Genomic DNA, 25,790 nt, shown 5'->3' on the forward strand with positions numbered 1-25,790 from the left:
CCGGTAACCTTGTATTGTGCTGTGCGCTGCAGTGCCATAGGAAGTACACCAGAGAGGGTTCTGATGTGCGACAAGCTTTCCCCTGCGGGGTGGATCCACCAGTCCCCCGTTGCAGACTATGAGCACTAATGTGGGGTAGTTCCAGTCCCAGCTCCGTTATATACAATTCCATTTGCCGTTGCTCAGATCAGCAGTGGAACGTCGTTTATGGTGAGGTACAGGTAGATCTCATTCGACTTTATCAGCTACGTTACTGGTCATGTACTACACTATAGGTGACCCTTTTCAACTGTCGACGACTCACATTGGCCACTTGAGAGCCCAGAGATCTTTCTGCATCAGGAAAAGTCCTCGATCCCTTCTTCGACCTGGTTGGCAGATGACGATACGGTGGCAAGGTATTCAGCCACAGTCTTGCTCTGTGCGAGCTCGTTTTTCTAACATGGAACATCAGTAAATTGCGTGGCGCGAATTGTTTGTTCAGGGTCTGAAGAACTTCTGCACGTACCACATCCTCAAAATAGCTGTATGCTTTCTCCATCAATTGCCCTTCCAGGTCCCGAAGTTTCATTGTAAGCTGCCATACTCTAGTTCTCACCTCGGTTTCCTCGCCATGATCAACTTGATTCACCCTGTCTTCGCAGCCATAGAGTTCAGTGAGCTGCGTAGCTATCCTTTCCTGCAGGATGACGGTGGCTCGAAGACGGAATAAATTCCACATATCATCTTCTTCCAGGATGGCCTTCAGATTTGCGAAGCTATCAATTTCTTCGTTCTTCCATGTGGCCACAAGCTCTCGTTCGCCTTGGACGGTTTGCTGAACCTTGAAGCATAAACCGTCTTCTTCGTTGACGCAAAGAAGCCAGACATAGTCGCCCTCCCATGCTATGCCATCTTCTGTATCGACGATCTTGAAGCCGGGAGGACAGTCGGCGACAATCGTCTTGGCATGCCCCAGAGGATCATCCTCGGGTATCGATAGACTTAGGAACAGCTCCCGAGCGGTGTGCATATCGTCTTCGATGAAGCCATAGGAGAACAGCATTTCACAGGCACCTTTGTTGTCCCCGTATGTTATCGTGATTTCGCTGTCGGCACTGATGGTTGTCCCTTCCCGTAGCAACAGCAAGGCATTTCCCTGATCATCAACTTCGTAGATAGCACCGGTCTTTTCTCCACTTGCATGATTAGACATATCAATACCTGGTACCATGCAATCTCCTACGCCTGGAAACTCGAGTGCTCTTGAGCGATACATGGCGTCGACTTGTAGCCAATCGTCAAAGGATAGGAGCCCATCTACCTCGTTCCACCATGACTCTACGCACCAGGGGATACCTGCGGTGGCCGCGCGCAATCGGTCAAATTCGCGGTATAATGAGTTCAACTTCGCATTGATAGCGGGGGCAAGAGTAGTGCCACGAAGCAAGTCACGTTCGGAATCATTCCAGAAAGTCGGGAGCAACTCCAGCGGCAAAAACTTGACATATTCCGCGAAGGGGGTGGACACTCCCCGTCTCGGCTCCATCGAAGAGCAGACAGTGAAAGATTGCATGAGCAGGAAGGAGAGGATAGCGCCTCGAGCGGTCTGACGCGCGGTCAGCCCGACCTGGTCCTTTATACAGATGTGATATCATTGCATCCACGCGCTGAAGCCGCTCGTGGACGCATGCGCTACATAGTCTGCGCTGACGACGACCATAATGTAGGATGCTTCACCGGGTTCAATGTACACATGTGACGAGAAGAGGAAGGTAGAAGAGAGCATATTAGACCTACCCTGCCGAAGTCTTCCAAGCCTTCTAGTACAGCACGAAAGTCGCCATCGGCTTTGGCATGTTCGCGAATACGTTCTAGGGACAGAATCAGGTCTTGTGGGACTACCATCAGCGGTGGCTCAGAACCGCCGGTCAATTGACGCTGAGCCACGACGGTGGAGCCTCTGTCCTCCAAGCCAGGTATAGGGGCAATCTTTATGTTGTTGAAAGAAACTCCATTAAAAGCAGCCCAGACAGGCAGAGCGTCAACGGGCGATCTGAGCCAACCCTCTGTCTTGCCCTGGAGAATCATGAGGCAGCACGGATGTCTGAGCAGACGATGACGTGTGGCGACAGGAGAGATGTTGTTTTGGCTGTAAAGTATGCAGATGCAGTAGCAGGACGGTGGATAGGCAATTCGAGATTGATCGAATCGTGGTTGCAGAGGCAACTAAGAGCACGAGGCAGCACGGGGCAAAAGCTCGTGGCGGGTGAATGTGCAAGTCGAGGCGCCATTGGTCTTGGCAGGTCAAGCATGGGTCTCGGATGTTTACAACAACAAACGAGAAGCACAACATTGACATCTTCTCAAAGAGAGCAGCGCTTCCAAGATATCTCTTCTCCATAACCATCCTTACTATTCTTTGGTATCAGCAGGAGGATTAAAACATTCAGGTTCAGTTCCTTGATGCTGCGCTAGACTTCCTCTGCTTTCACTTCGCCTTCTTTTGCCCCGCCACACGCTCAGCTCAGTTACACTCCCGCGTTCCCGTCGCGAGTCTGCAAGGGTCAAACAATCGTCGCATTTTGATATACAGAGCTGTCCACCTAGAGGCAACAAGGACTTGCTCAGTGAAGCAAGAATTATTTGAACATGGGTCACCAGCGTCAATCGTCGCAGGTGGATGAGTCGCCAGCTGCCGCGACTAGTTATGGACAAGTGATCGAGTACATCCAAGGTCGGTCGGTCGTGTCGGTGTTCGATAAGATGCGCGAAGCATCACATATATTATCAACAAAACACAAGGCAACAATCAACACAATGAATTAACGAGGCTGATGAATAAAACCAGATCGACTTTATCTGGCTGCATATACGCATACTCCCAACGCTCACACACCTTTCCCTTACTCGTCTGCTGCGAAGCAGAGCAGATCTCCCTCGAAGCGCTCGTCCAGGGCTCAACACGCAGCAACACCGGCTTCTACACAATCACACCCTCCCGTCTATTTCTCTGTCGACAAGCATCTCCTCTACAATGCATTCCATGCCGACTTTGGCCCACTCCACATTGGTCACCTTTACCGCTTTGCAGTTATGCTTCATGAAGTGCTTGGCGATCCCGAGAACGAGCACCGGGCTGTCGTGTTTTGGAGCAACCCTGACTCGAGAAGTGTGTCAACATCATCGCTTTATTTTTGTCTCGTTGTTTATCGTACTGACCGAGATCAATTGCAGGTCGTGCGAACGCCGCATGCATCTTGGCCTGTTATATGATTCTTATCCAGAACTGGCCCCCACACCTGGCTCTTGCGCCAATCGCTCAGATGGATCCCCCAGCGATGCCGTTCCGCGATGCCGGCTACAGTCAAGCCGATTATGGTCTGACTATCCAAGATGTCGTGTACGGTGTGTGGAAGGCCAAGGAAGCCGGCCTCTGCGGTCTCAAGGACTTCAGCCTCGAAGAGTAAGCGCGACCTCATTCTCTTGGCATCAATTCAATACGCGGACGCCACTTTTAACACCTGTGATCTATAGATATGAGAAGTACGAGCGAGTAGACATGGGAGACTTCAACTGGATATCGCCACACTTCCTTGCCTTTGCATCGCCTCAACATCAACCAGCTCACCTCATCACACCCAACGACCCCCTCTACGCCACCCTGCCTCGATCGCTTTCGTCACTACACCGCAACACTACAATCCCTCAGCCTTTCAAGAACGTGCTGTCGCATTTCGTCGAGCGTGGCATTGGTCTTGTCGTTCGCCTGAACTCTGAATTGTACTCTGCTTCATACTTTCAATCTCTGGGCATCAAGCATCTGGATATGATCTTCGATGACGGTACCTGTCCACCATTGAGCCTCGTGAAGAAGTTTGTCAACCTTGCGCATGAGATGATCAACGTGAGGCGCAAGGGCATCGCAGTCCATTGCAAGGCAGGTCTAGGCAGGACTGGCTGTCTTATTGGTGCCTATCTCATTTACAGACACGGATTCACTGCCAACGAGATCATTGCGTACATGCGCTTCATGCGCCCGGGAATGGTCGTCGGTCCTCAGCAGCATTGGCTGCACCTCAACCAGGGCACTTTCAGAGAGTGGTGGTTCGAGGACACCATGCGCGAAAAAAATTGCAGCATCAATGGTTCCTTCGACGCCCACCAGGTCAGCTGCTAGACGACTTGCCAGCAACGGTCAAACCTTCACTCCTCCCAACGGCGGCAGTGGCAAGCGCTCCGCTCTTGGGGAAATCGCTCATGTCAACGAGCAGCAACCGTCGACGTTTGCCAGCAGCCTTGGTGTGAACGACGAAAACCTTCCGGCCCCGACACCTGGCCAACCACGCAAGACCAGCAAGGCGTATGGTCTCATCGGCTCGCGAAAGCAGGCCGTGAAGAGCGAGAATGAGCCCTTCGAAGTTCGCCCCGATACCGAAATTGTCAGCATGCAGCGAACGACCATTGGCGACAGCGAGAGCGAGGAAGAGTACGCTCTGCGCATGCTCACGACTTCACGAAAACCGAGCCAGTCCCCTGGCGCCCGTAGCGCGGTCAGCCGAAGCGGCAAACGCAGAGCTGTAAGCTGCACCACCACCACTACCACAATGACGAAGTGGGATATGGAGAACAGCGACGTCGAGAATCGTCTTGTTGACGGGGAAGACGCCAAGCTTGCCCAGATCACGGAATCTCCCTCACGCCGGCCGAAGACTCCAAGCAGCAAGACCAACAGCGGCCCCGGTGGTCTGAGTGTAGGCAAGAGGAGCAGCACGCTCCGCCGTAGCACCGAAGGCAAGACCAGTGTGCGCAAGACAAGTGGCCGTGTTGGCTCACACGGCTCGACCCTTCGCACGCGACAGTCTTGATCGCTCGAGTCTACCTGTACAACGTTTCATCCTTGCAATCAAGGAACATGCATTTCTCCGGTTCCAGTCAAATGATGTTTTGCATTTTCATCTCGCATAGCATCGCGAGCACATGATACCATGGACGAATTGCTGCAGCACAGCACAGCATAGCAAACAGAAAGCGACGACAGATACGTGCGCATGGCAATGGTCCAAGCCATTGCATGACGAGACCCCAAGTGGAAGTCCGATCTGTCGCATCTCGTAATTTCGCATCTTTTTTCTTTTCTTTTATCCGGCACGGCGTTTCAACTTGCGGTACGATCAATGACCATGGGCATTCGATACAAGTAGTCGGGCGAACAATGGAGTTTTATGGTGCAAGGTCAACGGCGATGGATTTCTTCTTTTCTGCGTGGCTTCACGGGAGGATGTGGTGGGGCATAGGGGATTCGAGGAGGAAAGGGGGATGTGTGGCATATGTTGCGCGTGGACTGATTTCTCTGACTTTGGGTGGGATGAACACTTTGTTCAGGGGCGTAAATATGATGGATTGGGGATAGGCTCTTGCTTTTGACTGTTCGTGGTTTTTCTTCTGCGGCTTCAGCATCTTCGGCGGAGACGAGAAATGTCCAATTCTTCTTTACTTTCAATTTTCTGATTGATGCTCTTCTTTTCACTGCAATCTGTGTTTCGTCTGACGGTTTTCCACTACATTTGTGCCTGCTCGCGTTCTCGGTACAACATGGACTTGATAGACCTGGTAGACTCACTACGCATACTCGGTAACAGTCTGTCAAATGAGAAACAGCTCGCACTTCCTTATATGTCCAGCTGACCAGAAATGAATCGACTCGATTGATTACCTGTTTTGCATCTTACCTTAGATCAATATCCGTCCTGTCTCACTCTTTTCACTCTGAACAAGAAATATCCCTATCTCTAACTCGAGGCCATTTCCCTCAGGCCTGCCTACCACACTAGACCTAGCTATATCTCACGCATGAATCTGATATCGAAGCAGGGAAAACAGTGACTCAGCGATCCACAAAAATCACTCCCAGCAGAATCATACCAATATCACCACACCTTAGCATTAAGTCCAGAGACAGTAGCCAAAGTAGTGTTGTTTACACCATATAGTCGTTTGTCTCCCGATTACTTCACCCGCTCGACTCGCCGATAAGTGTGATTGTATATAAGCTAAGGTAAACACGCGCGACTCCGCGCGACCCCAGTGCACGCGAGCCCAAACGCGCAGTCACGCAGCCACGCACGACCCGCCTTGCTGCCTCGCGACCCACGCCTAAGGTAACCAGCCCACGCGCCTAGCCCACGCGACAACTCACCCACGCCTGCTACCTATAGGGCCCTGTCTACCTCACCTTAATATGGGACAACATGAGCCCTGCGACGTCCGGTCGGGGCTTGGCTGCCTGCTGCTGCCTTGATCTACTATAACGCCCGCGTCTAAGAATGGCAAGAAGGCGCAGATTGGCAGGCTGCCAGTCGAGGAAATGGGATTACTGGGTGGGTTCGAGTCAGTGGGGTGGCTCTTGTTTGACGTCTTAGTCTAGTGCGAGGGGGGGCGGTGGTATGGTGGGTTGTATATATAAGGTAGTCTTGCTTGCTGCTCTGTTGTGTGTTACTATGTTGTACTGTCATATCTTTAGGTATATCATTGGAATCTGATACTGGCTTGACGTATATACTGCGCTGTTGTTCTACTTTGCTTTACGCTGCTTCTATCGCTTTGGTCTGTGATCCATTGAAGAATTCGTCGCAGTTGCTACCGCAGAGGTTCACTTAGAAACGAGGAAATCACCGTGCACATTATATTTCTCAAATCAATCGATTGCCTTCTCCAATTCCAGAAATGGAAGGACTATTATCGACCGCAATGCTCACCAACGATCCATCACCGCCGTCTATAGAAACGACGACAACGCCAACGAGAAGAAGCAAGAGGAAGAGAAACCAAGTCTCGTATTACGAGGAGCCAAACATCGCACTTGACGAGGACGGAGATAACATGGATATCGATACCGACGGGGACGAAACCAAGGATGACGAAGACGACGACGAAGACGAAGATGAAGTCGGGGACCATGTTGATCATAGATTGTTTGTAAGTAATGTATCTTCTCTGCCCAGCAATCATGACTTCGTATGCTCTGCATGTATGTGTATTACAAAAAAAATCCGTACTAAATAAGGGTATAAGAACCCAAAGTACCCCACTCATCCCTTCGGCAAGAAAGCAAAGAAGAGCAAGAAGCGAAAAGTCGTCGCCGTCAAGGACAACAAGAACAAATATCAGAAGAAACGAAAGGGCGTGTTCCCCTTCCTCAGCTTGCCGCCTGAACTCCGTAATGAGATCTATGAGCACTGTCTCACGGCTGGCGAGGATGAGCTCCGGATTATTCGGGAACACAAAAATGTTCGTCGCGTTGCGGTGCGAGGCGAGAGCGAGCACTTCTGGACTTATGATCGCGAGCGTCGCGACTTCCAGGAAGCTCAGAAAAAGGCTGTCGATCAGGAGATGACTGAGGCACAAGACATCGATGAAAATCAGAACCAGAGCTCTGTCGAGCAAGCTGATCAGGTCCACATCCCGAAGAAAAGGCTCTGTCCTGCTCTTTTGGCCGTCAACCGTCAGATCCACGACGAGGCTATAACCTTTCTCTACCATCAACCCATACACCTGGAAGACACGTACGCTCTGCATACTTTCATCTCGACACTCGGTCCCGAGACGCGAAGTCAACTCCGTGAGCTCGTCGTCCATCACTGGGGCGAAGGCCGAGGCGTTCACAAAGCCTATAACCATGCCGGCATGACATCGTTGGCCTTGTGCCACAACCTGCAAGTGGTAAGGCTTGAATGTGAACCCTGCCCATATTCAGGACACAGCAGTCGCGCCCCAGATTCCGACACTAAGAACTCGAAACTGCTCGCGAGGCAGCTCTACCGAGATGGGTCTTTTTGGTGCCAGGAAATCGCTGCCAGGGCCGGAAAATACGATGCTGTGCTTGATGTACTCCGTCTGAAGGAAGCCAACTTCGCAGCCTACCAACGAGCCGGTACACCATACGTCGAGAATAGGCATGACGAGGCAGCCCAACGGAGGAAAGCCGTCTTCACCGAGGAATTGAGGCGGCTGATGAAGACTCGATGAAGTAATTGGATTTGAAGGCGAAGTCGTGGCTTGTGATCTGCCTGCGCTTCCTGATGCATCGTTCGTTGCGGGAACCAAGGGGATGTTGTTGCAGAAGTCCCGAAGACCCCGAAAAGAGCGGGCGTTCAGGCGGGCAATATATATGACAGGAATGATGTCGTTGGTCTACACAGCGATCTGACGCCAGTGGTGCAGTCGTGCAGTCATGAAATCCAACAAATCCAGCGGTCTATCTTTTTGGTTTCGCCTTTTCCAGTTGTCTGTGTGTTCCACCCATGACCATATTGTCTGCATACTTCAGATCGTGATCCACCAAGAAAAAGTAGTAAATTCAAAGCCGAAAGACGACAGCCAAACAATGCCCCAAGGGTATCATTCGCACGTCCAGTAACACGCCAAACACCATTGCGCCTTCGCTCAAAAGATCGCTCATTCATATGAGGTTAAACTTAGATCGATCACTCCACAGGCCCGAAGGTCGAACGACCGTCAATGCTCATCACTTCGCGCCGAATGATAGTACGAATAGTCTCCATTGATAGCCTGTGCCCAGGCATCACGAATGTGGTCCTTGTCACCACTCAACAGCATCTCGGCAATCTCGGTCAAGAGTTCTCGACTCAGATCAGGCACGAAGAATTGCAATTTGTCTGAATGGCTCCACAGCACTATGAACGTCTCGACGGCGAGACCTCTGCCGATCGAGTCCGGTGGTAAAGAAGGATAGAGAAGCTCTATGAGGGGCCGCACGATCTGTTCCGACGACGAGATTGTTCTTGTTCGGTGCATGTCACCCATGCATCGTAAAATGCGGTTCATGACCTCATTCTGAAAGTCGGTGTTCTGGACCTTTTCGCCGAATATGTATGCCTGGAGGAGATCGACATAAGTTTCGTAGAGACTACTCTTTGTGTTCGCAGTCAGGTCGAGGTCGGCGATGCTGGATGGATTGTAGATATATTGCGCATATAATTGGAACACTATCGGACTGTCGTCTTCGAGTTCGAGCAATTCCGATTGCTCTGTTCCCTGGCGGAGCTTCTCAAAGGCGTCGGCGAAGAAAGGCGAGCTCTGCACCAGGCGGGCTTCATGGATGTGGAAGTCCTGAGATGAACTCGATGGACCGACGCGAATGAGTACGGGCTTAGTAAAGCTGTGGATAATTCACATAAGTCAGTATTGAGATGATAAAATCTTGAGTCAGGCTGCTGGTGAAGCACAAAATACCAGCTCCGCGGACGGCAGTTCTGAATTTGACATTCTTGCCCCGTGGGGAGAGGCAGGCAGGATTTGGGCGGTGATTGATGCAATCAAGCAAAAGACGAACAAATACGACGAATGCGACAAGACCGAAAGTTACGCACCTGGTCATCATGTTCGTCTCTCTCAAGGCCATAGACAAGGCACTTTCCGTGCCTCGACAAATACGCTTATACGGCGGCGCCTCTATGTCGAAGTCCGGGTCCTGCTCAGAGTCGCTGGCGATCGCTTGCTCATCATCAAACACTAAAGCTTTGTCGTTCTCCATGCCGGCGCTAGGGCTGTCCACTTTCATCTTGCTGTCGTTGCTGTAGTAGTCAAATCCTGCGTCGCTGACCGGCGACACCTGTTGCGGCGACGGGCGATGCGTCCCTATGAGACGTCGCTTGTGTGCGACACTCAGGGATCGTGAATACTCGTACGCGCCTACTGTGGTGGTCGTTTGCGGCATCTGGATGCCGACGCAGAGATTCGCACTCTTGCTCTCTGCTGACTCTGACGACAGGATATAGAGTGGCGGTGGAGGGATGGTAGAGAACGAGCGGTCGCACCCAATCGTTATCGGGCAGGTGATAATTAGCGTGTATGTAGCCTGCTACAATATACTGGTGTCACGCGCGGGGTGTTCGGGGTTTGAATCGGCTGGCTATAGCGGACTATGCATATCACTGACGAGGAAACGGATGAAGGGAAAGAGGCAGACGCAATACTGCAAGAGAGGAAGAACGAGCAGGCAATAGTAGCAGCGGCGGTGGTAATAATGGCCGTAGATTAGTGCGACGACATGGGACTCACCTACTCCACCTCACTGCGACAACCCAACGCAGACCCTTGTCTAAAAGTGCATCCATCCCGCAGTCCGCCTCATCTCCCTCCCTCCCCGATCGGACCTAGAGGGTCGAATATAAGCGTTGTCACGTCAGCGCCTCCAATGGCTTTCTGCTATCGGACAATCCCTGTAGTTTGCATAATGCATCCCGCACTCTCTTCGAACGTCTCCGGCGCTAACGCCGGTTCGCTGGGTAAGGCGGGCCTTGAGATACAGTATTGTCCTGTCATGCCAGGATGGGGCGAGACAAAGTGATGGCATCTTCCAACGAACCCCAAGCCAAACCAAGTCTGAGCGTGTCGGTGCGCCGCGTATGCTTGCCGCATGTCATAAGCTCTGGAATGGAAACTTTGGTCTTTTGTGGTTGTGGTGACTACAAAATAGAGTGATTGGATAAGCAAAAGTAGGATAAACTTGTCCACCGTTTATCGCGCATCGCTTGCGCAGCCGAATGGTACGGAGTTACTGTAAAACACTTTGTTGCGACAGCATGGCGGAAGTGCAGTCCGCCTTGGGATCGAAGCGTTCGTTCCGTTTCGCGTGCCGATCTTGTCTCGGTGTTATCGGGGTTGATTCTTTTTTTTTTCGCCTACTGATTACGCACGACGGCGGAAACATAGATGGATTGATAGCACCTTTCTCTCCATCAACTGTGGGAACGCAGACGATCCGGGTCAGGACATCCGTTGGTTCACGTCGATTGTTTCTGGTTTCTATACTTGGGCTCGTATTCGTACGGTGCGGATATAGAAGCAGACGACGTCGCAATGGACTCGTAGGGGCATACTTTTAGCTTTCTCACACAGCTAGCACAATGCCCCCCACGTTTCAGCCTGGTTCAACATGTTGCTTACGATGGCAAAAGTCTACCTCGGAGTATATTATTGTTTGTATTGCATGATGAGACAACAAGCTCTCTGAATAAGGTATGCGATATCTGCATGCAGTATGCAGCAACAGCATCGTATTTCTGTGTGTCACAGCAACTGCCGTCCATCCTATCGCTTTTAAGTTTCTTGTGCGTATGCAATGGGGGAGATGGTCGACTAAGCATATCAGTGCCGGCCGCATTGTGTTGCCCTTATTCAACAAGGGCGCATGAGTATGGCAGCTGTCGTGCCGCGTCTGAAAAAAGCCTAAAAGACAAAAGCCATCTTCTGCAGGGAACGCCTTACAAGACACTAGAGGATTCACGATACAACAAACAGCCAGATCCAGACTCTAATGTTGCTTCCTTCTTATCGCAAGATAAACAAAAAACAGAATCGGGACAGGGCTAGAGTCCGTCGTGCTTGGTTTTCATGTTTCTCATCAAATCAGCTCACTTTTCTTTCTTCGAGGGGATCAATTACTCGTTGAGCGTGATTCTGCTCTTCTGCATGTGTCGTGACTTGACGATACACACAGCACGTGGTCGCTACATGGCAGAATTGGCTCTTGTGCGGGGTTGATGATGGACCTGTGGTTGCTCGCCTTGCTTCATGCAGCTGACAGGAGCTGTCACTCTCAGACGTCACCTCACTCTGCCGAGTAGGAATGTGTGATCTCGCGCACAGTGAACTCATATAGGCTCTCGTGAGGGATAAGGTACTCTAAGTACACCTAGAGTGTGCTCAAACACTGCACTGGGTGATCATGAGGTGACAGCAAGGTAGCTAGCTAGCTAGCTATAATGACAAAAAGAGTTTTGATTCGTTTCAGCACTTTTTTTTGGTAATCGAACGACAGATACTCTGGTATCAACCAGAAGAATTCCCCGTGGCTGTGACAGACCCTCGAGAAACTATAACACAGAGGAAGATGCAGGCCTTTTCCGTAGCTAATGCGTCGCTGCCGGCGGTGATGCTACTTCGGTCAAAGAACCGCGATTCCTCGACATTGACAGTGTGGATTGTCTATCTGTTCTGGCTTGTATTCCTGCATTTCGTGATTATGCATTTCTTCGCCTCCAATACTCCTGTCCAGCCAGATCGCAAGTCTCGAGAGTAGGCGTATTAAGACCATAAAGACTGTTTTGTCGAATGGGATGAGCTGGAAACATATCTTTAAAGTGAGAAAAGACGCCCTTTGATACATATGTTATGTGAGCAAAACTATTCGAAAAAAACGCGCGCAAGAAAAAAGAGATATCTACAAGGAGCCCTATGCATTCATCAGTCAACTCCTTCGGTGCATGTTTTCACATTCGCTCTTTCCCTCCTTCCTACTCCATTTAAGTTCGGGAGACAGGAACAGCCTACTGTCCGGGAGCGATCAAGAGACCCTCCTTGGCTGCGTTATGTGACCAACCACCGGCAAGAGCCTCGCCGCCGCTTCGTCGAGCGTGGTCGGCGATTCTTGCCTCAAGCTCGGGTCTGAAGTGTCTGATCAGACCCTGAATGGGCCAGGCGAAAGCCTCACCCAAGGCGCAGATAGTGTGACCCTCGACCTGCTTGGTGAGTTCCTGCATCATGTCGATCTCGCGGGATCGGGCGGTGCCAGCCTCGAAACGCTTCATGATCTGGTCGGTCCACTTGGAACCTTCTCTGCAAGGAGTGCATTGTCCGCATGACTCGTGGTGGTAGAACTTGGAGAGACGGGAAATGGCGCGGACAACGTCGGTGCTCTTGTCCATGACAATGACGGCGGCCGTACCAAGACCAGACTGCGAGTCCTTCAGGGCGTCGAAGTCCATGAGTTGGTCGTCGCAGACATGTCGGGGAAGGATGGGAGTGGAAGAGCCGCCGGGGATGACGGCCTTGAGGTTGTCCCAGCCACCGATGACACCACCGCAGTGCTTGTCAATAAGCTCACGGAGAGGAATGGACATCTCCTCCTCGACGGTGCAAGGGTTGTTGACGTGGCCAGAGATACAGAAAAGCTTGGTTCCAGCGTTGCGCTCACGGCCGAAAGAGTTGAACCAGTTGGCACCACGACGGATGATGGTGGGAGCGACGGCGACGGTCTCTACGTTGGTGACGGTGGAAGGGCATCCGAAAAGACCGACAGCGGCAGGGAATGGAGGCTTGAGACGAGGCTTCCCGGGCTTTCCCTCGAGAGACTCGATGAGGGAGGTCTCCTCACCGCAGACGTAGGCACCCATACCACGGTGAATGTAGACGTCAAAATCGTAGCCAGTGCCACATGCGTTCTTTCCGATGAGACCGGCTTGGTAGGCCTCCTGGATGGCGCGCTGGAGGACGGTGGCTTCGTGGTAGAACTCGCCACGGATGTAGATGTAAGCAGCAGTGCAGTTCATGGCGCGGCCAGCGACGAGACATCCCTCGATGAGCTTGTGGGGATCCTTGCGCATGATCTCGCGGTCCTTGCAGGTTCCGGGCTCGCCCTCGTCGGCGTTGATGACGAGGTAGCGGGGCTTGGTGTCCTTGTCCCAGTCCTTGAAGTTCATGAATGACTGTGCCAGTGTCAGTTGTGCATGTCTTGTTGCTTGTGAGACAGATGACATACCCATTTCATGCCAGAAGGGAAACCAGCTCCACCACGGCCACGAAGACCGGAGGCCTTGATCTCTGAGATGATCTAATGATTGATATCAGCACCTGTTGTATTCTCTCTGAATCGTTCTGATGACGATTGATCTGATATAGGACGAGTCATACCCAGTCGTGGCCCTTGAGAACAATCTCCTTCGTCTTGTACCAGTCTCCATACTTCATCGCGCTCTTGAGGTCGGTGCCGTGGTGGCCGTAGAGGTTCTGGAAGATGCGGTCCTCATCCTTGAGTCCTCGTGATCGGTTGACGGGAGGAGCATCTTGGACAGTGGCGAGCCCTCTTGCGGATTGTGCGCTGGCGAGTTTGGAGGTGGCGGAGAGGGAGGAGGGAATACGGTGCGACGCCGCCGAAATGGCTTGTGCCGGTGCCTGTCGAGATAACATCTTGCCAAATATGAGATGAAGATGAGACAGAGAGAATGGAAGAGAGTTCGGTGTGGTCAATTGACCGTGATGTGGTGGTAGAGAGAGGGTGCACAGTTGTCGAGGTCGATGTCGATGTCGATGTCGATGTCCGCCTTCCCAAAGTGCCACCGGGAAGAAGGTTGGAGGTCAATGCATCATCGACATTTGCAAGCTTCTGATTGGTCGGCTTTTGTCATCATCACGTCCTTGACCTCTGCTCGACTGCTTATTCGATGTCGATGCACAGGGATATAGCAACACCCATTCGTTGTTATCGAGTTGCGAATCAGAAATATATGTCTCTATATTTGCACCGTGATCGGTAGCAACTGGATCCTTTCGATTGATTGTATACAATGATGTATTGACTGCAGCTTGTCTCCAGGGACTTTTTCCCTTGACAATGCTTGTCCTATATGAGTGGGCACATTCTGTGTGAGTGACTTTTCGGTGAGTCTCTGCGCGTTGGGTCTGGCTCATCTCACCGCATGTAGAGTGCTTTTTGTGGTGAACCTGAAGTCTTAAATCTCAAGTTTGAGGCTGCGCCGGCCTGCTAGGCTGCCTGGCTGGTGTGTGCCCCGCCGCGATGTCGAGATATACTAATCTCAGTGGTAAACGTATAATGTGACACATGTTCTCCTCTCACTACGAGCTCTACGCGGCGGGCTTCCTTTCTCTTTCTACAACGTCACATCATTTACTTCTCAGTTCGTCATCCGAGAGCTTCATATCCGTACATGCACTTCCTATTTTATCAAGAGCAGATCTGTCCATCCTAGATCACACTCACATACATCAAGGATAAGCAGCATGGCTTCAGGGGTTTACTTCACAGATGCAGTGACGACAGGAGGGGGATCTGCTGGAGAACAACAGGCGCGAGGATCTCGTCGTTCTCAGCCTAGTCACGGCCTTGAGCCCGCTCCTTTCTACCCACCTCTCCCTTCTACACAGTCACCACTATTTGAACCTATGAGTCCTCCACAACCTCTGACCAATCAAAAGAGAGGAAGAAACTACAGCAGCAGACTTGCGAGTGATCGCGAGCTGGGCTCTGTCCCTTTGGATGCGCATCTCCCTTATGGAAAGTCACCACTATATGAGCCCCTGGTCTCGCCACGGACCCATGTCAAACTTGAGACAGGAAGCAACCATGGCGTAAACAACGTGAGTGACACCTCAAGCCTCGATCACTCCCCGAAAGCCCCCACCCCGTGTTGACTGCTAATGCTCTGTTCCCAGCCAACTACATTGGACGCTCGCTCTTCGACGGGATTTTCCAAGGACACAGGTAGCCAGATGGAAGACCATCGCCTTGTTCGCAAACGATCATACCGCTCCTCGCCAAGCTCAACCCAGCTGTCTCGAACAGATTCGCAGACCCGGCGCCATGTGTATCGTGATTTCAAAGGTGTGCTACGCGACATCTGGCAACCTGGTGATCTTGACGGCTCGCGCAATGGTGAGCTACCTGGTACTACTCGTCACGCGGAGCGCTTTCGCTTCCTTCAACATGATGTCGGTCCTATAGGCGGCGATGCCAATTCGCCACCCAAGTATGTCATATTGGACGACAAGGCTTGTTACGATATCATACAGAGTAGCGCCTACACCGCAAAGCAATGTGGCAGATTTTGGTCTCACGACTTCTCCACCGTGGGTACCGTAAAGCAAGCTAGGCCCAACAGAGGCCGCCCAGCGCTTGTTTCTATCGAGGATGGAGGACAGATGGTCGACCGTGGCGACGACCGTGGACCCCAAGAAGTCGGGTGGGTGTTCGTTGGCAAAAAGGGACAAGGTCGCAAATACTACTTCACTGGTGAGAGGAGTGGATATCAGGGAGTCCCGTTCGATACACATGCTTCACCACATCATAAACGGATGAAACTGGAAAATGATCTCACTACCTCTTTCTCACTACCTCGGCCAGTGAGAGACCGAGGCAAGAGCATGTTCGCGAACGTTACACCATCCGACGGCATCACTCTTATCGACATGCGAGGCAGGATTCGCGATCGTGGCCGTTCATCTCAGCAGGAGGCGGTAACTGAGATAGCGGATGTTCAAGAAAGCCCATTCATATCTGCGCGCAGTCTGAGTGATGACATGGGCACGACATCTACATCTTCGCTGAAGCATAATCGTGACTCTCACACATCGTATCGGGATGTATTCGACGAGAGGCATTCTGCAGAGCAGGATGCGACTACGCGATATGTTCGGGAAATGGAGACTACGTTGGGAGAGATGAAAAAGACCTTGCATAGCAGAGAGCTAGAGATTGGCAGGTTGAGACAAGAGAATGCTAGACTGAAGCAGAGTCATAGGAGATAGTCTGTTATCGTGGTACAGGCCCTTTGATATCGGTACGGTGGGTAAAAGCAGAAGGATAGAGCAAGCAGCAAGGCAATGACACAGCTGAGGAAGGCGATGCCAGTTGTGACGAAGCTGGGGTGGTCAAGGTCAATTGATTAGCTACAAATGATTCGGCCATCTAGGCCTTCACTCCGAAGTTCAAGAACATGTTGTACTGTAAGGTAGTCATCAAAAGTAGGAGAAAGCAGCTCCTCAAGTGCAAGCGTGGGTGGTTGATAGGAATGACAGAATCGGCAAGTGCAAGCGAAGCACTTCAGCAGGCTTGGCAGAAAGTCGCGTCAACTTCACAACACGCCAATCCGATAGAAAGAGACGCGCATAAACAATCACCAAAACAAGACAGAATAACTCTTGCATATCAGAAACCAGAAACCATCAGACTGACCTTTGGCCCAATCTCCGGATCTGTATACATGCTCTTGCTTGGCCACCCCGAACCACATGTCAGTACCTTCACCTGCAGGCTTTCCCAGTAAACGACTCAGAGTGACCCTGGCCCTTTAAAGACAGCAAAAGACCCGAGTAAGCAAGTCTCAGTCATCCCTCATCCTCACGAGCAACTACACACATCGACACGCCTGGCCAATGGCGACATCAGCACATCCAACATTCCCGTCGCGGCCCTACACCTCGACTCTCGGCGCGCGCGCAGCAAACACATCTTCGAATCCACAGCAGCAAAACCCGTATGGGGCACCCACGGCGCAAGGCACAGGCGCAGGTGGACCTTCGGGAGTAGGAGCCAGCACGAATCCCTATGGTCCAGTGGGCAGTGGAGTCTACGGGAGTGCGGGAAGCGGAGGCGCATTCGGCGGCGCGAGCGGGCAGAGCCAACAACAGAGGGAAGCGGCGCGGTTGGAACGCGAGAGGATCGAAAGGGCGGAGAGGGAGAGGAGGGAGATTGAGGAGAGAGGGGTGTTGGAGGCGCTGAGTGAAGAGCAGAGAGAAGAGATCAACGAAGCCGTGAGTTGTTTTTCCTCTTTTTCTTTTTCTCCTCAAATACTTGCGGCTAATAGTCCCACAGTTCGCCCTCTTTGACCTGGACAAAGACTCACATATCGACTACCACGAGCTCAAAGTCGCCCTGAAAGCCCTCGGCTTCGACCTGCCCAAATCAGAGATCTTAGCCATCCTGCAATCCCACGGCATACCCGCATCATCACTCTCTGCGAACCCAGCCGCTGCTGCAGGAGGCACAGCAGCCGCCGCGCAACCGAACAACCCAAATGCAAAACCGACCTTCTCGGGCCCTACACGCCTGGTCCTCCCGCACTCGGCCTTTGTGGCGATAGCCGCCCAGCGCATCCACGACAGAGACCCACGAGAAGAAATCCTGCGCGCCTTTGATCTCTTCGACGCAGACGGCAAGGGCACAATCAATCTCGCGGATCTGAGAAGAGTGGCGCGCGAGTTGGGCGAGGGCCTGCAGGAGGAGGAATTGATCGCCATGATCGAGGAATTCGATCTCGATGGCGATGGCGCGATCAGTCGGGATGAGTTTGTGGGGATTTGCTTAGGATGAATTTTGAACCGATTGACGCTGTTTGGCTTTTTTCCCTATACTACTATATGGTCTTACCTCGACGGCTGTGGCGTATTGGCCATCGACACGCCTGTCAGTGCTCACTGTCTTCTCCAGGGCGGGGCGTTTGCCTGTCACAACCCACTTGGATGATCGCACGAGAGACTCGCAAAGACACGACGAATTTCCAGCATCACCTCGCACCTCCTAGAGCAAGAAAGGGGAGATAAAGCCCACGAGGAAAAGCTCCGCACGCAATAAAGCAGGAGACACGAATCACGTATCTGGGAATCTCTCTCTCTCTCTTGCTATTATTACCCTTCTGGAAGACATTGGTTTGGCAGCAAACTCGAAGCAAGCTCGAAGCATTTTAGCTAGCGACGGCGTTTTTCCATGGCGTCCCTTTTTGTTTCCTTTTCTGTCTCTCTTATACCTCAGTAGGCACTGTCTTGTAATGATTGTTATCCATTATCTGGGAGTCGAGACCCTTCCTTTCTTTCCTCTTTGATGTTGTTCGAGTGAGGGTGCTCGCAAGTTTCGGGTACGGTCTGGCAGGTAGGAAAGTCGAGATCAGAAAGGGAAGTCACGCACTTTCATGAAATAGAATACCTTGCTGCAAGTCCGTGGGGGAATTCATTCTACTTTTGAGACATCACACTCGAGTAGCAGGAATAAAAAGGCATCATCAGACAAGTGTGATCACTTTGGCAATACAATGGTAGTATAGCAGACAAGAGGGAAGGGTTCTTTTCGTTTCTCAGGAACAATTCTCATGGATCCACAAAGTCATGTTTTTCTTATGACAAACTCGGCATACTATACGTATAGTGTAAGTAAAGACAGGGGGGCCCATCGAGGGAACGAAGAGTCTGTTTCTCAAAAACCAGATAGCAGAGAAGAAGAAGAAGAAGAAGAAGAAGAATAAGTTATCCACAAAGAGAACGAACGCCAGACAAGACGACAGTGTCTCCAGAACAATATCGACGTTGTCTTTTTCTCATGTTTGTTCCAATCTCTTGAATCTCCTAAACAGAGGGCCAGCCACCGCTCCAGCTGATCTTGTTGATACCAAGCTTCTTGTCGCCGTCGAGGTAGCTGACGGTGGTGTCGACGTAGTGGTAGTAGAGCACCCAGCCGTTCTTGGGGTCGTTGTAGACACCTTGGCCTCCGGGGCCGTAGACGTGGTCGTGGGAAGCGAGGACCTCGGTGCCGCCGCCGTTGAGGCACGACACCTTGTTCTTGTCGACGAAGCCGCTGGTCGGACTCGTTGATCTGCACACCATGATCTTGTACTCGTCGCCCTTGGCCGGGCGCGACGTGTCGTAGTTGCAGCATTGGCCCGACGAGAAGAAGAGGTAGTAGTAGTTGTCGCGGTACACCATGTAGGAGCCCTCGAGGGAGTGAGTACCAGAACCGTTGAAGGCGATGTTGGTTGCTCCTGAGCCGCTGGTGCCGGTGAGGGAGGACTTCATCGTCGTCTGGAAGATGTCGGTCCAGAAACTGCCGAATTGCATGTAGTACTTGCCGTCACTGCCGACGTAGAGGTTGGGGTCGATGGCGTTGTAGGGCTTGCCGGTCGTGGATGAGATGCCTGCGCTGCCGTGGTCGGTCCAGCTGCCGACTTCCATGGTCTTGGATGTTGCGACTCCGATCACTGAGTTCTGAGTGCCGAAGGCTGACACGGCGTAGTACATGTAGTAAGTTCCGCCGACATAGGAGACATCCGGTGCCCACATGTCCTTTGCGCCAGAGTTGTCAATCTTGGAGCCGCCCGAGAGAGCCTCACCCTGGTAGACCCATGGTCCAGTCAGGGACGAGGCCTTGTGGATGGCAATACCACCACCGGTGGCAAAGCGGAAGTACTCTCCATCTGAAGTACGACGGATGAGAGCAGGGTCGTGGGTGTTGGTGCACACACCAGAGCAAGCCATGGGATTAGCATAGCCAGCGACCATCGAGGCCAGGGCCAGAGGGACGGCGAGAAGAGAGAAAAGCATCTTGGTAGACTTCAGCTACTTCAAAGATGCTGAATGGACAAAGAGTAGAGCGGATGAGGATAGCAAGAGGAAGCGATCTGAGACAGCAGAATGAACCTACCTTTTATACAACAGAGCAGACACACCTCTATACATCTAGACAATCTCTTTGATGAAGTTATAGATGAAGTCTGAGTATTGCAATGTGCTCGCTTACAACGGACTACCCTAAAATGAAACTGCCTAGGTGCTGCTACCGTTCGCTCTGGAGGTGCCGCTGCAAGCACAACCTCCTGCGCGTTGGCCATGGCTACTGGACTTCAGCCCTCACGAAGCAACCGCTCTAGACGACTATGTAGACTCGAACTCTAGGTGAAAGAAAACGGTGACAAATATTGTCTGTATCGAGAATGGAAGGAGGAAAGAAGATAATAGATCAAAGACACTCACCTCGTGCAGCGCCTCATGCAGCTGCTGGACGCTTGTCTCAAAGATCTTGCTTGCTCAAGGATGTAGCACACTTTGTTTCGTAGGGGGGATAGCCTATAGCAGAGATGTCTTAAGGACCCACCTCAAGTCCTCGGCGTTGTCTTGTCAGATTGAGGTGAAGCTCATCGACAGGCCGGCGAGCCGAGAAGGCCATAGTAACTCACGAGACAGCAGTGGTAGAAAATGCTTGCAGGTGGTGAGCGGCCCAGATGTGATGGGGCCATCGGGCATTCTGGTAGTGTGCAAGGAGGCCCCGCCACCAGTTTTGGATACATGGTGCGGCCCGCAGGTAATCGACTAGCGAAGGGTAGTCTGTACTGCTGAGGAGAGGACCTGACTTATTGAACTTTCGAAGCAGAGGCTAGTGGTTTCTAGGTTGGGGTCGAGAATGATATCCTTGCGAAGGTCCCAGCATCATGGCGGATCTGCGAGTCAGGGTCTGGTGTGCAGGACATCTGTGGGGTTTCAGATTGATCGTCTCGCACCTAGAGTAGTGTTTCTTCCATCCAATCCTCTGTCACGCCAGACGCATATAGCGCCAACAAGCGTGACCCTCCGCGGTCTGCTCTGCTTCGAATCAGTGTCGTCTCAGATACAGCCTTCGGCCCCCTTGGCTTGAGCTAAGACTGCGACGGCATTAAGGAACGGCTGAGAGAGAGTGATGCAATAACCTTCAATATTTAATATCCATGTCTGCCCAGGCAGATGCCACGAAGTTGCTCAAGATGTTTAGTGTGTGCGAGGCCGCTGCACATGATCTCGCTCGGCAAGAAGCATTCGAACGGCTGTATTGATCAGAGGTACACGGATGAGTTGAGATGTATGAGGGAGACTTCCCGTTCTAGACTGTAAAAGCATGGACGAAGCTCAAGCATAATTGCACTTCTTTAAGGTCTCTAGTGTTGAAGATTAATCGCTCGGCGGAGTTGCGGCCTAGGGACCGCACCAGTGAAGCTAGCTCTGATACAGTAAAGCTATCAGGGGAAATAACAACACTGACCGACCCACTGTCTGTGATGCTGTTCACATAACGGAGCGCGATAACGGCAGAGCATCCCGAGCGAGTCGGTTGAAAACATAACATGCGGCTGCCTCTTCAGGGAAGATTCACCAGCGCAGTGAGCGACAAAGCTCGCCCCGAGGACTGCGGCCTTTGTACGGGCATAGTGAAGGTCGGCTTTATTGTAAACCCCCGACCTGAGAATGTTTTCGCTTGAAGCTTATTCATCCACTTCACTTGTCTGATCCTACAACGCTCATGTTTTGTGTATCTGCTGATGTGCATGGCACATTTCGAGAAATAATAATCCCGCACTGCAGCTGATATATCATTGTTATACGTGCAGCAATAGATGGTGGGTCGTCCTCAATCTCTATTGCTGGGAAATGCGGCAAAGTAGCTTTAGGCAAGTACTGTATAATAGATGACCCTCCACTCAACCTTGGACAATAGGCCGCCGGTACTTAAAGTGCAAGACAGGGTGGCTTGCGCATGTATTGATAGCCTTAACAAACAGCATGGTCTGCACTATCAGAATCAAGTTCTGACAAACCGTCTACTTTATTCTTTAGTATGTGATTGCGACGGCTATACAGAATCCCTCTGCCGTCCTCGAATCGGGTAGCCTCCGACCTATGATACTTTCAGGTGGTTCTCAGCCATGGGTAGACAGGTGAACTGTCGTTTGTAACACTTCAGTTCGTTCTTAGGTTCCCTAGTAACTCGAGACCTCTTTACCGACGTGCCCAGGCTTAGCGTGATTGGGAGTTGAGAGGTGTCGGATCATTGGAAGGCAGTGATACGAGGCAGTCGTATATTCGCATTACTGCCTTTTCCAAGTATGTAAGGTTTGCTAATAGTAAGCTGATCTATATCTTTGTGGATAATGACAGTGTTGTTGACTGTTCAGGTACCTTAGCGTATACTGTCGGACCTTTCATCGGAGATAATTCGAACGGTACTACATAGGAATACATCTGGGATTGCATCCTTGCCAGTAAGCAAGTCTGGCGGATTTCAAATGTACGAGTCCAGTCCTATGTGTAATTCCCAATGGATGTTCAGAAAGTCGATAAGACCGAAGCCACCATCGTTTTGAAGATGGTCCAGATGCTTGAAGGATGCAAGCTCGAATCGTCATCAAGGCAGCAGCTTTTCCCGTGAAAACGTGGGCTAGCTGAATTGACTTTACGAGCGAAACTCAACAACTCGACGACATTCATGGTGCGTCTGCAAACACAGAGATCAGGACATCATCAAGAAACACATGTCGTTGACTGCCACCATGTCGCATAAGTCTGAGATCAACGATCCAAATCCCGGCTTCGGTTGCGTGCCTCTCGTAGACAAGACCTGGACTGGACTTGCCTTGTTGCTAGTGCCATGGCAGCTGTCTGTGTTCACATTGCATAGACTTAGTAACATCGGCCATAATGAATACTCACTCAAGCGCGGCCTTGCTACCTGGCTAGCCCGAAGGTGAGACTTCTCTCAACCCCAGGGACGAATGCACTTGACCTGACATTGTCCCCAGTGTCCTGCCCCACTTTCCAATCACGGTATCAAGAGCTATGATTTCACCCAATATAGCCGGGGTCCTCGAGAAACCACGCTTTTGCGAGAACAAGGCCAATGTACACGATGAGTACGTTCGACAGGCGGACTTTTCAGCACAATGGCTCTTGAAGGGCCCGCCTGGTAAGGCGGTAGCCCCTGCCTCCTGTGACTTGGTCATCTACTACATGCACGGCGGCGCCTATCGTACCGGAGCTTGTGATGCGTCCCTCGTGTCGTTTCTTCGAATTGCAGAAATTCTCGCCACGAAGGGGATTTCTGTTGGAGTGCTGTCACTCAACTATTCGCTTACGCCCGAGGCGAAGTTTCCGAAGCCTATTGATCAGGCTGTAGCGGGTTACAAGTATCTGCTCCGCGAGGTTGGGGTCGATGCCTCGAGAATCGCCTTTCAAGGAGATTCTGCAGGCGGTCATCTTTCACTCTGTCTCCTCTCAATGCTGGCGTCTCACCGTCTGCCCAGTCCTGGTGCTGGAGTTATCCTTGTGTCTCCGTGGATAGATGTGCTCTGTTCATCAAGAAGTGGCTCATATGTTCGTAACAAGTACAACGATTTTGTCGATGCGGACGACTTGGGAATGCAAGGGAGGGTCGTAGTTGGAGAGGCAGGAAGCTCCTCTTGGTATGCGGACTTCTCCCGTCCACTGATCGATGGGCGTTCATGGAAAGATATAATCCAATGCAAAGTCTGGGTATGTGCCGGTAGTGGAGAAATCATGCTGGACGATATCGCCCGGTTCGTCGGCTTGATCAAATCTGAGAATATCGAAGCGGTACTGGACGTTAAAGATGGCGGCATGCACGTCTGGCAAGCTATACAGGATCGTTTCGTGGAGGATGCTTATCTGACAGCGCCTGGTCCTCAGTGTCCCGATGGCATCATGCTGGGTGCAGCAAACATCGCGCAAGGTGTACTATCGGTCTATCCGAAGCATAACTAGACATTCATATCTGAACGAAACTCAATTGAAAGATCGACTGTAGTAGTCGATCTATTGGACCATCCTCAAATATATGCTACCCGATTAGGGTCTGCCAAGACCAAGAACTGCCGCAAAATACACCTAAAAACAGCCCAATCGCAGTGATTCCATCAAAAATTAAACCGACCATCAATTTAGTTCTTTTGGTTTTTCTATCATACAGTACATTTCTATCTTATAAAAGAACACTTGCAGAGCAAGTTTTGGAAGACACCATGTCGGACGCATCAAGCGAAGTCGAGGACAATGGTCTCTTTCACGAACCAGAAGATTTTTATGAGCCTGAAAAACAGCCGACGTTCGAGTCTCACAAGTTATTGAGTGGACGAGAATTGAACTTACGCCTTGTAGGGCATAATCCACTATGGGTAGGTCCTTTTATATTTTTATGTTTTTCTTTCCACATTCTTTGTGATTTTCTTGGTTTTTCGTCTTGCGTAGCGGACTTTGTGATTCAGAAAAAGGAGGAAGTTGTCCATTTTTGTGCTTTGATCGTAATGAACGTTTGTTTCCGCTATGATCACAATCGTCTCTTTCCTGGAGGGACAATGTTTTTACTGCACAATCTTCTTTGGTGAAGTCCATGCCTGGCTGCTATGGCAGGAGAATCTATTTCACTAGATGTGTTTCGCTCTCAAGACAATCTACCATTTCTTTCTTGCCATCGTGGCGTTGTTTTATTCCCAAACGCCATATCACACCCCCAAGCTCGCACAAGAAAGAACAATATCCAAGACCATTTCAATTTTCCTTTTGCCCTTCGCCACCAAAACCAATCATTTCTCCACCCCTTGACTTTCCATATCAAAGCCATCCATGCAAACCAAAGACAAAAAAACAGGGCCACCACCTCTGGAACGCCGGCCGGGTATTCGCAAACTACCTAGAATCGCACCCCTCGACCATCGCCTCGAAAACAGTGCTCGAACTCGGCGCCGGCGCCGGCCTTCCGTCCCTCATGTCTGCCATCTTGGGCGCCGAATACGTGCTGGTGACGGATTACCCGGACGCGGACCTAATTGAGAATCTGGAGTTTAATATTGAGGAGAACTGTAAGGGGGTGGCTGATGAGTCGACGAGGACGACGTCAGCAGTGGCGGGAAGGGAGGTATCGAGGATCGAGGCGCGAGGATATCTGTGGGGCGCGAACGTCGAGCCTTTACTTTCTATGCTACCTTCAAACAAAACATCCTTCACTACAACGACGACGACAACCACCGAGTCAGAAACCCCCCAGAGAAAATTCGACATCCTGATCCTAGCCGACCTGTTGTTCAACCACTCCGAGCACACGCGTCTGCTACAAACCGTCCAGCAGACGCTGACTCGGTCTGAAGACGCCAGAGCACTCGTCTTCTTCACGCCGTACAGGCCGTGGCTACTGGAGAAAGACCTTTCGTTCTTCGAGCTGGCCGCTTCTAGCGGCGCGGCTGAGAATGGCGATAGTAGTGTTGACAAGGGCGAGGAGAAAGATGAAGGAAATGCGTTCGTGGTGGAGAAGATCTTCGAGAAGGTCATGGATAAAGTCATGTTTGAGGAGGACCGTGGCGTGAGTTCTCTTTTTTCTCTTCCTTCCCCTATTCCTCCCTCTACTTGTCTCCCATCGTCTTGTTCCTATGCTATCGACCCCCTTCTTCTCCGCTTCTCACATTGCATCAAGACTAATGTAAAAACAGGACGAACTACTCCGACGAACAGTATACGGCTACGAATTGAGGTGGAAGCACGTCTAGACCTTGTCCTTGAGAGTGATGAGCACTGATTGATGGATGGATATTTATTGGGTTGTCCTTGTAGGAAAAAGATGAGTTAGACCCCGAGTCGAAGCCTATATAGACTGATGATGGATGAAAGGGGGGAATGCTGCTAGGAGATAGCAG

The 25,790-nt window shown here is 51.3% G+C and overlaps 9 protein-coding genes across 11 annotated transcripts; 5 read left to right on the top strand and 4 right to left on the bottom strand.

Moving 5' to 3' along the window:
* Window positions 1-338: 338 nt before the first annotated feature.
* Window positions 339-2,070, bottom strand: AAFC00_004987 (uncharacterized protein; the record flags this gene model as incomplete). The annotated part of the gene is made up of 3 exons (XM_069344708.1): window positions 339-437; window positions 509-1,588; window positions 1,780-2,070. 3 exons carry the CDS (start codon window positions 2,068-2,070, stop codon window positions 339-341), a joined length of 1,470 nt encoding a protein of 489 aa, XP_069197142.1.
* Window positions 2,071-2,631: 561 nt separating this feature from the next.
* AAFC00_004988 (uncharacterized protein) lies at window positions 2,632-4,159 on the top strand (the record flags this gene model as incomplete). The annotated part of the gene is made up of 4 exons (XM_069348587.1): window positions 2,632-2,716; window positions 2,831-3,151; window positions 3,217-3,445; window positions 3,517-4,159. 4 exons carry the CDS (start codon window positions 2,632-2,634, stop codon window positions 4,157-4,159), a joined length of 1,278 nt encoding a protein of 425 aa, XP_069197143.1.
* A 2,546-nt stretch (window positions 4,160-6,705) lies between these two features.
* Window positions 6,706-8,007, top strand: AAFC00_004989 (uncharacterized protein; the record flags this gene model as incomplete). The annotated part of the gene is made up of 2 exons (XM_069344709.1): window positions 6,706-6,957; window positions 7,054-8,007. The coding sequence occupies 2 exons, from the start codon at window positions 6,706-6,708 to the stop codon at window positions 8,005-8,007; spliced, it is 1,206 nt and encodes a 401-aa protein (XP_069197144.1).
* A 489-nt stretch (window positions 8,008-8,496) lies between these two features.
* On the bottom strand, window positions 8,497-9,718 carry AAFC00_004990 (uncharacterized protein; the record flags this gene model as incomplete). 2 transcript variants are annotated; one of them, XM_069344711.1, is made up of 2 exons in its annotated part: window positions 8,497-9,160; window positions 9,372-9,718. In XM_069344711.1, 2 exons carry the CDS (start codon window positions 9,716-9,718, stop codon window positions 8,497-8,499), a joined length of 1,011 nt encoding a protein of 336 aa, XP_069197146.1. The 2 variants fall into 2 exon arrangements, with proteins under 2 accessions (XP_069197146.1, XP_069197145.1); XM_069344710.1 differs by having other exon boundaries at window positions 9,372-9,562.
* Window positions 9,719-12,332: 2,614 nt separating this feature from the next.
* Window positions 12,333-13,971, bottom strand: AAFC00_004991 (uncharacterized protein; the record flags this gene model as incomplete). The annotated part of the gene is made up of 3 exons (XM_069344712.1): window positions 12,333-13,490; window positions 13,544-13,615; window positions 13,696-13,971. The coding sequence occupies 3 exons, from the start codon at window positions 13,969-13,971 to the stop codon at window positions 12,333-12,335; spliced, it is 1,506 nt and encodes a 501-aa protein (XP_069197147.1).
* A 2,982-nt stretch (window positions 13,972-16,953) lies between these two features.
* Window positions 16,954-17,890, top strand: AAFC00_004992 (uncharacterized protein; the record flags this gene model as incomplete). Its single annotated transcript, XM_069344713.1, has 2 exons — window positions 16,954-17,331; window positions 17,393-17,890. The coding sequence occupies 2 exons, from the start codon at window positions 16,954-16,956 to the stop codon at window positions 17,888-17,890; spliced, it is 876 nt and encodes a 291-aa protein (XP_069197148.1).
* A 1,025-nt stretch (window positions 17,891-18,915) lies between these two features.
* AAFC00_004993 (uncharacterized protein) lies at window positions 18,916-19,887 on the bottom strand (the record flags this gene model as incomplete). The annotated part of the gene is made up of 1 exon (XM_069344714.1): window positions 18,916-19,887. One exon carries the CDS (start codon window positions 19,885-19,887, stop codon window positions 18,916-18,918), a length of 972 nt encoding a protein of 323 aa, XP_069197149.1.
* A 2,735-nt stretch (window positions 19,888-22,622) lies between these two features.
* On the top strand, window positions 22,623-23,868 carry AAFC00_004994 (uncharacterized protein; the record flags this gene model as incomplete). Of its 2 annotated transcripts, none has more annotated exons than XM_069344715.1 (2): window positions 22,623-22,834; window positions 22,890-23,868. In XM_069344715.1, the coding sequence occupies 2 exons, from the start codon at window positions 22,623-22,625 to the stop codon at window positions 23,866-23,868; spliced, it is 1,191 nt and encodes a 396-aa protein (XP_069197150.1). The 2 variants fall into 2 exon arrangements, with proteins under 2 accessions (XP_069197150.1, XP_069197151.1); XM_069344716.1 differs by having other exon boundaries at window positions 22,641-22,834.
* Window positions 23,869-24,125: 257 nt separating this feature from the next.
* On the top strand, window positions 24,126-25,643 carry AAFC00_004995 (uncharacterized protein; the record flags this gene model as incomplete). Its single annotated transcript, XM_069344718.1, has 3 exons — window positions 24,126-24,278; window positions 24,752-25,459; window positions 25,587-25,643. The coding sequence occupies 3 exons, from the start codon at window positions 24,126-24,128 to the stop codon at window positions 25,641-25,643; spliced, it is 918 nt and encodes a 305-aa protein (XP_069197152.1).
* Window positions 25,644-25,790: the final 147 nt, after the last annotated feature.

Source organism: Neodothiora populina, assembly GCF_041146345.1.
Source record: "Neodothiora populina strain CPC 39397 chromosome Unknown canker_contig_3, whole genome shotgun sequence".
In the NCBI taxonomy this organism is placed as follows: Eukaryota; Fungi; Ascomycota; class Dothideomycetes; order Dothideales; family Dothioraceae; genus Neodothiora; species Neodothiora populina.